Source organism: Pantherophis guttatus, chromosome 1 (genome assembly GCF_059756535.1).
Source record: "Pantherophis guttatus breed Tessera chromosome 1, ASM5975653v1, whole genome shotgun sequence".
Classification (NCBI taxonomy): Eukaryota; Metazoa; Chordata; class Lepidosauria; order Squamata; family Colubridae; genus Pantherophis; species Pantherophis guttatus.
Genome location: NC_142063.1, coordinates 174866199 through 174879613, shown reverse-complemented (window position 1 = coordinate 174879613; position 13415 = coordinate 174866199). Strand labels below are relative to the sequence as shown.

The window sequence follows — 13415 nt, the reverse complement described above, 5'->3', positions numbered from 1 at the left end:
GAGTTTTTAAGTATTTGCATATATAGAGTCCTATTAAACCACAACTTAGTTAAAAACTAAAATGAAAAAAGAAAGACATATTTGGAGGCCTTTTGTATTAATTATTTTAAGATTCCATTTCTTACAAAAGATTTTATTGCCTACATTTACTCCTTTTCCCCCCATGACAATCTTCCAATGGGGTAAGATTGGACTAAGAGATATTAACTGATTCAAAGTTCCTATAGTGACCCTTACTGACAGAGGATGTGGGCCTAAGCTACCCCATTTATCACTGCACTACATGGGATCCTGACACTCACATTGCTGCACTGCTATGGTTACCGGAACCTCTTAGACTAAGCCATGATATGCTTTGTTTACAGCAGCTTTTGTTGTTTGATTTGGTGTGCCCTTTGTTCTGAAAACCTTGCCTGTGAGGAATTAGCTTCTTTTAAAAGTATTTTTGGTTACACCCAAAGGGACATCAGGGCAGTTTCACATTGGAACCAATCACTCTTTCATTGGATTTACCGAAGTGGAGAGGCTAGACATCTGTGGGGATGCTTTAATTTGCGTTCCTACTTGATGGTCTAAAGAACCTCTTCCAACTCCCCTTGAATTCTGTGGTAAACTAATCAAGAGTGTTTGGATTAGATCAATTCATTATTAAGAATTTGGGGAGCTATTTTATGCTGAAGACATCAGCATATCTCTGTAGATGTGGATGTGAAAGAAGGAGATCATCGCTAAATTGGGAAGAAAAGAACCGTATAATAAATTAAAAAGCAGACTACGCTAATGGATTGTTAGGTAGCAATGTTAGTTTTCTTGGAAGAGGATGTTTTCAAACCTACTAGCCTTGTGGCTGATTTTAATGATACAGCGTAAGGGTTTCTGGTGCTAGTCCTCTGCCTCCTCCTCTGCTACCTGTAAAATTGGAAGAGTGATCTCCTCTTCTATCCTCTAAGGCTAATTAGCTCTAAAACTTTGGACAATCATCCAGAATAAATTGGGGGGTAGGGTGGAAGGGGAGTGGGAAAATGATCTGCCCCGTGGCCTTTAGTAGCACAGTATTCTATTTTATTTTACATATCATAATATCACATAGTATTTATGTGAAGCCGGTAACTGATGGTGGACTGCAGTATCAACAATTTGGACTGCAGTATCAACAATTCCAGAAAGATTATGGATCTCATAAATAGTGTTTAGAGGCAATATTAGATATATTGAGAATTAAAAAAGCTAAAGCTTGGATATGGAAAATGGCTAATATAACTTCAAGAATTAAACTGGTATTTTTCCTGAAGGACTGGATTATAACTCAGGGTCCTTCTGGACTTGTCCTATTTGGATAAATACTGCTGCTAGAGGTGTTTTTCTATCTGTCTTAGGTCATCAGCTCTGAACTCAACTAGGTCAAGTAGATGTGATCTCAATTTTGCATGATCTAATTACATCCAGAAATGACTATTATAGTCTGTATATGGGGCTGCCTTTCAAGATGACTCAGAAATTGCATAAAATGTAGCTCTTTTATATCTGTGGGGGCAGGTGGAGGAAATAATCAGATCACATTAAACTTGTTTTGTATAAAGTGTACTGCTTGTAAGTTTCTTTTGAGGTGCAATATTTAATATTAAAAATAAACCAAAACAGTTTCAATCCAGTTTACTTGAAGGATCTCCTACACCCAGGTGAATTTGCTGAATAAGACTGTTTCAAGCCCCTGGGCACATCACCATAATCAACTAGTGGGCAGACACCAGAAAAGGGCTTTCTTTGTGGCAGTCTTATGAAGTTCCCTCCTGAAATATCCTGATCCATGCCATGTTTATATTTAAGAAATTTTAAAAAGCCTATCTAATCACACATTATATTTTGTATATTTTATTATTTCATTAAGAGAACCAATTGGATGTAATAATTAAGACAACAGACTAGAAATCGGGAGTTCAGGAGTTCTAATTCCTCCTTGGGCACAAGATCAGCTGGGTGACTTTGGCCCAGTCACTTTCTCTCAGCCCTAAAAAGGTGGCAATGGCAAGCCGCTTCTGAAAAACCTTGCCAAGAAAATTGCAGGGACTTCTCCAGGCTGAGAGTCAGATGTGATTGAATGGAGGAAAAGAGATTCATTAGTTAAGTATAGTAAATAAATAAACAAACCAGAAAAGTGGTGGAAATGGATGAAATAAATAAATGGCTGCTTGTAAAATAGCTCTAATACCTATTACATAGATAACCATTATATAACAAACATATTCTTTTTCATGTTTTTTCTTATTAGGGAATGATGTACCTGGAAGAGAGGAGACTGGTTCATCGAGATTTGGCAGCACGAAATGTCTTGGTGAAGTCTCCAAATCATGTGAAGATCACAGACTTTGGTTTGGCTAGGCTACTGGAAGGTGATGAGAAGGAATATAGTGCTGATGGTGGAAAGGTAGGTTTCTTTAAACTCATAAAATAGACCACGCCGTTAATATCCAACATAAAATGGGAAAGTGATCATGTTAAAAAAAAGGATTTTTAAAAAATTAATGAATGCGTATTTATTGCTTTCATGAATCACATTTCCCTTCCCTACATTTATTTCAAAGAAAAAGATCAAGTCAAAATACAACTAATCCTTGGTGTTAATGTCTATCCACTTTCTTTTACCTGTTAATCTATAATGTGTACCAACCAGAAGTTACCTTAAAAATGTGACTTTTTGAGTCAATTTTGTTTCAGAGGCCATGGTTCATACATATCTAAGTTCCACTAGCAGTACTTTTTAGAGACATAAAAAATTTGTTCCTGCTCCAGGGATGTAATCAGTACACTACCAAAAACTCTTATGTCTGAACTATTTGACTGGGTGAAACAGTGCATCATAGGGCAAAACTTTTTCAACCAACGTACCTCAAATGAGGTAGCTTAAAGAAAGCGCCCAAATGTTTAACACATTTTCCAATACATTAGAAGTTCTGCCATTGTTGAAGGCATTGAGGTATCAGGTAAGGAAACTGGTATCTCTGAAAGGATGACCAACAGCAATACTTTTGGAATATGAAACTGAAAATCTAGTTTTTCATTTTGATTTGAAAGACATTTAATAAGTAAATATTATGCTTGCTAACTTTTTATTTTTCCCTCTTTGTTCATTCTAGATGCCAATAAAATGGATGGCTCTTGAGTGCATACATTATAGGAAATTCACACACCAGACAGATGTTTGGAGCTATGGTAAAATAAAATCTATATTGAATTATATTCTGTAAATAATAACATTGTATTTATTTGCTAAGACCTTTTTATGACCTATTTTTAATAATAATGTGAAAAAGCTGGTAGTCCATTGGCTAGTTTTCTGAGTCCCAATTTTTCCCATTAAGCATATCTTGGAGTAGCAGTTCTCAAACCTTTACATTCTTAAAAATGATTGAGGATCCACACACAACTGCAATTCGCTATGTTTTTTGCCAGTTTCTAGCAAAAAAAATGATTTTCTTAATTACCATGGCATTTGCTTAATGATCACTGCAAAAAAGGCTGGAAAATTACTTTCAGTCATATGGATGCCTTGATTTAAGACCACAGTGACTTTCAACCACAATTCCATCCTCAATTGTGGACATAAGTCAAGGATTATTCAAATATATATCAATATTTACTGTACTAAAAATTAAAGCTTCAAATATTTAATTATTTGACTTTGTGGAGCCTATAAAAGGGTTTTGGGGACCCTGGATGTCTCCAAATAACACTTTGAGAGCTGCTGTCTTAGAGGATGCAGTGAAAGATGTTTTCCTGGGTTCTGGATATGCAGGGAATTGACCTTGAAAATGATGGTCCTAGTTTACATGTTGTTAACCAAACTTATATAATTTTGTTTCCACATAGAAGGTGAAGTTTATTTTTTAAAAAATTCTGTATAGTATTTGTTTTATATGTTGAAAAAAATTGCATTTCCATGAAGTCTTTGTGTCAGCTTGTTGAAACCACCCTTGGGCAGTGTTTTGCCTTATTGTTTGTAGGAGAAGGAATAGCAAAACCTGAGGGGGGAATCAAAAGAGGAATCAGCCTAGAGTCTCGACATAGTCACAAATGGATTAACTCCACCCCTTTTGAATTCTGTTGAGCTTTATCTAATGCCGATATAGTGCTAACCTTTAGTTGAGTAGATTTCTGTGTATTGGCATGATTAATAGTAAATAAGTTTAATTAGAACTTCACATGTGATCCTGGTCTTTCGTGACTGATATTAATCTGCCACTTGTTGTCCTACGTTGGTTTCATAATGAATATTTTTCTTACTGAATTTTGAATATATAAAAATTGCTGTGTATCATAACTTAACATTTCTTATATTCAACATAAGAATATGTTGAATATTCATATTTCCTCCCCTAAAAGAGGGTGAAAATTTGGGTGTGTCTTATACATCAAATGTAGTCCCGCCAGCCCCCACTCTTTGGAAGTTGTTGGCCTTCACACATCGCATTTTCCGGTGGTTCCAGGTGGAAAGTGTTTTTGGGTAGCAGCGCCAGCTGGAGCTGCCCGCCACCTGAAACTTGATGCTCTTTTTTTGCCTCCACATGCCCCGTTTTTGGAATTGGGGAGGAAAATGCTTTTGGGCAGCAGCACCTTGCCTTACGCCCTCTGCGCTGCCACCCAAAAACACTTTCCTCCCCGATTCCAAAAACGGGGCATGCCGAGGCAAAAAAAGGCATGCGGAGGTGTGACGAAATGGGGTTGAGGGGTACCCCGGACCGTGAACCAGCTCATGAGTAAACACACTGAGACTGAAATGATTCTGACAGAGGCATCTTGTGTAAAAATATAATTTACTTTAAAACATTTAAAAGGCACTATGTCTTTAAGAAAACACATTAAAAACAAAGTCTTATCTGGGTATGTGAAACAAGGCTATCTCCCTAGATCCCTCTCCACAATACCAAAGCAGTTCACAAAGAATAAAGCTAGCATGAAGGTAAGCAGCTTCGGCGTCGATACATCATCAAGGCAATCATAATGGGAGCAGCACGAGCTTCACAGCTGAAAGTCACCTGAAGTAAAAACAGTTCAAAAAGCAAACATTGCTTGAAGCTTGTGGGAAGAAGAAGGTCCAGCAACAGCAGTCCCGATGATAGCTTGCGTGCTACAAAACAGCAAAAGGCAAGCATCCGTGGGAGTCTCTCTGTAGCGGCGTCTGGATTCCTTATCTGCATTCTTCTCCCATCTGCGGCGTTGCAACAAGCTTCCTGCAGGAGCTGTGCATTTAGGCCTAGATCAGACTAGGCCCGAGTAGCAAGCAAAAGGTCCTTGCTTATATAGGGAGTCAACCTGCAATTAACTAGGGCGGGGAAGGCTTGCAGGTAATTGCCAACAGCAGATGGCTTGATTAAAACCATACTGTTTGTGAGTAGGCAGATGGCCACAGCAATCCTGGAAACACTCGTGACAATCCCCTTCTCTGCGGCTATTTGACTGGTTAACAAACATACATTCTACATTGGGTACATATATACATCAATGGTGAGTACATTCACATAGCCATCGACATTTTTCCCAGAAGATAGAGGTGTTGATCACGGGGCAGCGGTTTGGTAAACACATCCGCTACCTGTTCCTTGGTTTCACAATACACAGTCTCAATGAAACCTGTTTTCACCAATTGCCTCACATGTTTGTTTTGTATATCAATATGGCGCGATCTCTGGCCTACAGCATCGGCTTCCGATATGTTAATGGCAGCCATGTTATCCTCATAGACTTTTATAGGTTGCATGGGCTGCCTCCATAAGCTTACCAGAAGATCATCAAACCAAACTAGGTTTTTGGAAGCTTTGGACAAACTTACATACTCAGCTTCCGCTGTGGAAGTTGCAATTAACTTCTGCTTCCCAGAGTACCAATACACGGGGCTACTATTTAGGTATACAATGTACCCCGAGGTACTTTTTCTAGATCTAACATCCCCTGCCCAATCGGCATCCGAAAAACAACTCAATCTTAATTCTCTAGTTGCTTCTGGTTCCAATAACAATGAATAGTTCACAGTACCTTTTAAATATCTCAGGAGTCGTTTGATTCTGCTCCAATGGTACTGTGTGGGATGTTCAGAATGTCTAGATAACACATTTACACTTAGACTGATGTCCGGTCTAGTCCAATTTGCAATGTACAACAATGACCCAATCACGGACTTGTAAAGGGTCTTATCCTCAAACTCCGTGCTCTCAGTGTACATATTCTTAAGGAAGTCTGTTGCCATAGGGGTATCGCATGGCTTCGCCTCTACCATGCTACACTTTTTAAGCAATTCCTGAATCTTATCTTCCTGAGAGAGCCGAAACCCCTTCTCGGTTTTTACGAATTGCACCCCTAAAAATTTGCTAATGTGACCTAATGGTTTTAGGGCGAAACTCTTACTTAGGTCCTCAGAGAACTTCTTAAGCCTGTTCTCTGATCTACAAATATATAGTATGTCATCAATGTACAACAGTACTGTTTCCCTAATGCCCTGATCTTCCTTGACAAAAACACACTCGTCAGCCGACGATGGTAAAAAGCCCATCTCTCTCAGGCTTTTTGTGAGACACTCGTACCATCGCTTACCAGATTGTTCTAAGCCATATAGGCTCTTGTTCAACAACCACACATCGTCTTCCCGATGGCTTACTCCCTGAGGAATCCTCACGTACAGCTCTTTGTCTAACTGGGCGTGCAGGTACGCGGTCTGAATATCGAACTGATATACATGTTCGCCTCGCATGGTAGCGATGGTGAGAGCTGTTCTCACACTCTCAGGGCGCACCGTGGGCGAGAAGGTGTCCTCATAATCGTCAGGGAATCTCTGCGAAAATCCCTGCGCCACTAGTCTCGCCTTATAGATAAAGCCCCCACCTTCAATGGGCTTTTGCTTGAAAAGCCACCTGGTGCCGGTCACCCTCTTATCCTTGGTCAATCTTGTTGGCATGAATACATCGAGCCTTCTCAGGCTGTCTAATTCTGTATCCATGGCGGCCAGCCACTTCTGTCGTTCATGGTCAGGTAAGGCCAACACATCCTCATATCTCTGAGGGGTGGCCAAAACCTGGTCGACTGAGGTAACATAGTCGTCGTACCTCTTAGGCTTATTGCCCCTGGTAACCCTAACTGGTCTGCCTTTAGGGGAGTCACTTACATCAGAGTCGTCCGATGAGTCATCTACCTCGTGACTATCACTATGCGTTTCAGAAGCTGGGCACCTATCCTTCCTGGCTACCCCCATCTTGCGCTTCAATACCCCTTTCAAGGGTGCCTGGGATGCACGCTTCCCAGAACCAGATGTATCCCTATCCTCGGGTAGGTTTTCCGATACATCCTCCGATTGCCTATGACGACTACGGGAAGGGTTCCGAGTAAGAATCTCATTGGCATGGCACTTCGTATTCTTTCATCTGTTGGGTTTTTAATAAGTAACTGTTCTTTATTCTTTATTTCCGTTTCCAATTCAGATCTTTTCTTTTGTCGGAACAGTCTATGTTTAGAGTTCATGTAGATAAGTACCCCTCTCATATAAGCTTTACTTGCGTCCCAAACAATTTCAATTGGGGTACCTTTATTCAAATTTATTTCAAAAAATTCTTTCAAATGCTTTTTAAGTTCTATTGTATTTTTTTCATATCTAAACAAGTTCTCATTTAATCTCCAAGAACGTCTCTCAACCTTATCCATCTCAATTTCTATCCATACAGGGCTATGGTCAGTCAAAGTTCTTGGAAAAATCTTTGTTCTTTTTGTCTTAACAAGTAGATCATTTGACAACAGGATAAAATCAATCCTAGAAAAGGATCTATGTCTATCAGAAAAGAAAGTGTAATCCAATTCTTTTGGGTTATGTATTCTCCAAACATCTTTTAGTTCCATATCTTCTTTCATATCAAAAAAAGTCTGTGGTAGTCTAATTCTAGACTTTGCCAAACTCTTTTTATCTAGTTTAGAATCAATTACTCCATTCCAGTCTCCCATAATTAAAATAGATCTGTAGTCCCATTGCAATATTTTAGTATGTAACATCTTATAAAAATAGTCCTGTTGTTGATTGGGAGCATAAATTCCAATCAAAAGAATTTGGCCATTTGCTGTAATCAATTCAATTGCTACAAACCTACCATCTTGATCTGCTTCTATAACTTTAGCTGTTAACTTTTTATTTACATAAATAACCACACCATTCTTTTTCTGCGAAGTTGAAGATATAAAATGTGCTCCTAATTTTGAGTTTATCAAATATTTTTGATCTTGAGTTGTAATATGCGTTTCTTGTAAACATATTATATCATTATTAAATTGTTTCAAATATGTAAATAGTTTCTTCCTTTTCTGTGCTGAATTCAACCCATTGACATTCCAAGATAAACACTTAAAGGTCATCAGCCTCTTTCTGGAGCACAGAGCAATATGCTTGAAGTTCATCCGAGAGCTTCGATATCGCTCCTCCCATAGCTCCACTCTCTTGTACAGTACTCTTAACTGCCTTCTTGTCTTGTCTTTCCTGTTGTTGTTGTTGCTTTTGTTTAAGTAGCTTAGATTGAGCTCTAGTTATACGTTGATCTTTAACTTCAGTCAACTGAATCAAGTCCAAAATTGGAGAAGAATCAAACAGGGGCTCACTCAAAAAACCTCCTTCTGCACCTTGCACTACTTCTAATTCCTGCTTGGACTGTTCTTGCAATTGCCTCTCTTCACTCTCTTTAATCTCCAAAACTGTGGATGTACGTGGAGATGGTGTTCTTTCCTTAAGAATAGTAGTGTAAAAGTGTTGTGCCTTCTCCACGGTATTCAACCGATATCCTTCTCCCTTATATCTAAAAATTATCCCAGCTGGTGCATCCCACCGGAAGGGTATCTGTAAATTTTTCAATTCCTTAACAAGAAAACCAAATTCTTTTCTGGCTTTCAACATTTTAGGAGGTAATTCTTTAAAGATTTCAAGTCGTGAACCCCCCACTTGTACAGAAGTATGAAAAGATTTTTGCAGGATATCATTTCTAATTTCTCTATCTGTAAAGTATATGACCACATCTCTAGGCAGTTGTCTTTGTCTGGCCACCCAAGAGTTCACTCTGTAAATTTTATCTATTTTGTGAAATACCACATCAGGATTAACTTGTAGAATCTTGGCCAAGGCTTCAGAACAAACTTGTCTCAAATCCTGTCTCTCCCCCTCTCGAATTCCCCGAAGCCGTATGGCGAATTCCATCGCCCGGAATTGTATCATAACAATCTCATCTTCAATTCTCTGCATTTTATTGTCAACTTCATCAATTTTATAATCATTGTCTTTCATCTTGACATTAACTTCTGATTTAAATTCTTCAACTTTAAAATCAACTTTCCCAATAAATTCTGCCAGGCCAGACGCCACTTCTGATATTTTTTTGGTCACCTTATTTTGATTCTGTTTCACCATATCTTTAACTTCATTAATTTCCTGCATAAATTCCTGATGTGATTTTTGAAGTTTATCATCTATTTCCTGTTGAGATTTTAGAAATTTATCATCCAGAGTTTTAGAAATAAATTGTTTTAAGTCTCCCACATCAAATTCTTTTTTCTGGGTCTGTAACTGCTGTGCAGAGGGAAGCTGCGTTTCTTGTTTATGTATGGGGGATCCCCCCCCGGTTGCCTTCCCTTCCTGCTTCTTTGAAGCCATCGTGCCACGTAAGCTAGTTTTTCTGAAGAGGGAAGTTCTTTTTCCTTTCCCTCTTCCACAGAAACTTCTAAAAAAGTCCCCCAGATTTAATCAAGTGAAACTGAAGTAAAGCAAAGTCAAATTTTAGAAAAAGAAATTTTTTCTTTAGATAGAGCAACTTTGTAGCAGCTTTATAACTTTGTAGCAAAGCAGGAAGGCTTCACAAATCCACTTTCACTAGCTCGTTAACTCAAATGCTGGGCGCCATATTTTTTCAAATCACTTTCACTCGCTCACTTTCTCTTTTGATTTAAAAAGTCAACAAAGCACTAATACTTGCAATTTTCAAGTTTCTGGATTCAAGTTGATATTTCCGCTGTTTGTTAGGGTTAGTTCCTTTCACTTTAAAAGTTTGCTGCTGCCGGCTTGTTCTGCTGAAGGCAGAATCGTCCCACGCCGCCCGGAGTCTCCGCAGGTTGGGAGGGAGCCACACCTGTTTTCACCCCCAGAAGCAATTCCCTGGGGGGGGTTACAGGGGCTCAACCTGTGCCCTGCTGTCTCTGCTCCTACAATCTTCAAGATTTCGGAGTTTTCGAGCCGCTCCTCGTTCGCGGGGCGGCTCTACAGGCGGCGGGGCTGGCGGTCTTTAAAAAATCACCGCCGTCGCCGAAGCTTGCAAACCGGAAGTCCCAATTTCAAATGCTTATGGCGGAACAAGTTGCAACAAACTTACAATATGCGAAGCATAATACATTTTGCAACGCTAACAAACCGGGCAGATGGTTGGCTTACACATTGAGGAAAAAACAAAGTATACGGACTATTGATAGTATTGATATTGGAGGGAAAGAAATTTCTCAACAAAAATTAATTAAAGAAGCTTTTGTGGACTATTATACCAAACTATATGCCAAAGAGGAGGTGCAGAATGGACTTATAGAAAAATATTTAAATGATAAGAGAGTTACAAAAATTACTGATCAACAAAAGGAAAGAATGAATTATCCTATAACAGAGGAGGAGATAATAGCAGCAATTAAACAGTTAAAAACAGCCAAAGCTCCTGGCACGGATGGTTTGACCGCAGTGTATTACAAAACTTTACAAGCTGAAATGGTGGGACAACTTAGAGATTTATTTTGCAATATTCAACAAGGGGGTAAAATACCCCCATCTGATACCAAAAGAACAAGTCGGTCCTAAAAAACCAGAGAATTATAGACCAATATCTCTTTTGAATACAGACTATAAAATCTATGCGAAAGTATTAGCCAACAGGTTGATGCCAGTAATTCAAAAGGTGATTCATGAGGATCAAGCGGGATTTATAGAGGGCAGATATATGAAGGACAATGTAAGGCAAGTAATAGATTTATTGGAATATCTTGATAAGAATAAACAGATTCCTGCAGTGCTGGTTTTTTTGGATGCAGAGAAGGCCTTTGATAGAGTGGATTGGAATTTTCTACTAAAGACTTTAAAAAAGATGGACTTTGGGGACCAATTTATACAGGCGATTTCAGCAATTTATCAAGAGCAAAAGGCACAGATTATTATTAATGGAAGTCTGACGACAGAGTTTAAAATTGAAAAGGGAACAAGACAGGGATGTCCGTTGTCCCCACTTTTATTTATTTTAACATTGGAAGTCTTGCTAAATACAATACGGGACTCTAAAATTTTGAAAGGCATAATGATAAGGCAAGAGGATTATAGAATAAAGGCATTTGCAGATGATCTGGTTGTTACCCTATCACAACCAATGGAATCAACAATCCTGATGAAGGACATTATACAAGACTATGGTAGAGTTTCAGGTTTTAGACTGAATTCAAAAAAGACCAAAATGATAGTTAAAAATATGACACAAGATCGTAAACATGAGCTTGAACGGAGGGCAGGTTTTGAAATTGTACCTAAGGTAAAATATCTTGGAGTTCAGGTTGCAGAATCAAACATGAAATTGTTTCAAAATAATTATGAGGTGTTGTGGCGAGAGGTTCAGAAAGATATGGAGATTTGGAAAAAGCTGCAACTGTCTTTACTTGGAAGAATAGCAGCAGTTAAGATGAATATTTTGCCAAGATTTCTGTTTTTGTTTCAAATGATTCCAGTGCTTAAAAGTGACAAACAACTGAAAGTTTGGCAGTCTGGTGTGAATAAGTTTGTCTGGAACGAGAAGAAGCCGAGAGTGAAATTGAAAATTATGCAAGATGTTCCAGAAAGAGGAGGCCTTAAACTCCCAAACCTACAGTTATATTATGATGCAGCAGCTTTAACTTTAACAAGTGATTGGTTTGGAAGTAAAAAGACTGGAATATTGAATGCAGAAAGTTTTGATCTTGAATTTGGATGGCATGCTTATTTATTTTATGACGACAAAGTAGATAAAGTATTTAAAAGTCATATACTTAGAGACTCTTTGATGAGAGTTTGGAAGAAGCACCGATTCAAATGGGATTATAAAATACCGCTATGGCTGGATCTTGGTCATACTTTGTGGAATACAAATATAATGTCACTCGGGGGGTTTTTATATAAAGAGGTTCTTTTTACAGATGCGGGCAGATGGCAGCTGAAGACATTACAGACACTGTTGGATGAAGGGTTTAATTTAACTTGGTTACAATATAATCAATTACAACTGAGATGGAAAGAGGATCAAAAAACTGGTATTATGTTGCATGAGGAAGAATTGGTTAGACATATAAGAGAGAAAGGTCCAATGCATATTAAAAGGCTTTATAATGTTTTGTTAGAAAGAGATTCAGAAACGGAATTAGTTAAAGATTGTATGATTAAGTGGGCACAGAATTTTGAAGAACCAGTGATGCTGGAAACTTGGGAAAAAATTTGGGTACAGAATGTTAAATTTACACAGTCGCAAAACCTGAGAGAAAATTTTTATAAAATGTTTTATAGATGGCATTTAGATCCTAAAAAGTTGTCATGTATGTACCCTAATGTTCAGCCAAAATGTTGGAGATGTGAATGTTCAGATGCTACGTATTATCATGTTTGGTGGACCTGCAGGAAAGTTAAGGCTTTCTGGATAAAAATTTGGTGGGTCATGCAGAATGTTTTGAGGAAAAAAATTCAATTTTCTCCACAGTTGTTTTTATTGGGTATAGTTAAGGGTTTTACACGGGGTGAAATAAAATTGATATTGTATATGATAACAGCAGCAAGATTGTTGATAGGTAAATATTGGAAGAATGAAGCTTTGCCCACTATCGAGGAATGGACTTTGAAGATGGCTAGTTTTGCAGAGATGGCGAAGATTTCAGCATATTTAAAAGACTGTTCACAAGAGACTTATGAATGGGAATGGAAAAGGTGGATAGAATATGTTCAGAACAAATACCAAACTAGAAAGAATCTCATTGGCATGGATTTTACTCCAGTTGGCCCCTTCGTGAAAAGTGGCAGACCTTGATATCATTAATTTCCCGTTAGGGTAGGCAAACCTAAATGCCTTGGAGCCCTGCTCATAACCAACAAATCTCAATTTAACAGAGATTGGGTCTCCCTTTCTCCTGAGCTCCTTCGGGACATGAACATGGGCCATCACCCCGAAAACGTGGAGGTGTGCCAAGCTAGGCTTATGGCCGTATAGCACCTCGTATGGGGGTCTTCTGCACTACACGAGACCACACTCGGTTCAAGGTGTAATTCGCGTACCTAACGGCTTCTACCCAGTACGCGAAGTCTAGTCCGGAATCCTGTAGGGCGCACCGCATCATAGTTTGTAATACATCGCTGCGCTGTT

The 13415-nt window shown here is 38.6% G+C and overlaps 1 protein-coding gene across 4 annotated transcripts in view; it reads left to right on the top strand.

The window, feature by feature from the left end:
* Positions 1-13415, top strand: part of ERBB4 (erb-b2 receptor tyrosine kinase 4) — a 1174706-nt gene that overhangs the window by 1094824 nt on the left and 66467 nt on the right. For all 4 annotated transcript variants that reach the window (XM_060688174.2, XM_034433703.3, XM_060688175.2 and 1 more), the window contains exons 21-22: positions 2270-2425; positions 3135-3210. In XM_060688174.2, coding sequence (XP_060544157.2) covers positions 2270-2425; positions 3135-3210 — 232 coding nt within the window. The remainder of the gene's footprint in view (positions 1-2269; positions 2426-3134; positions 3211-13415) is intronic.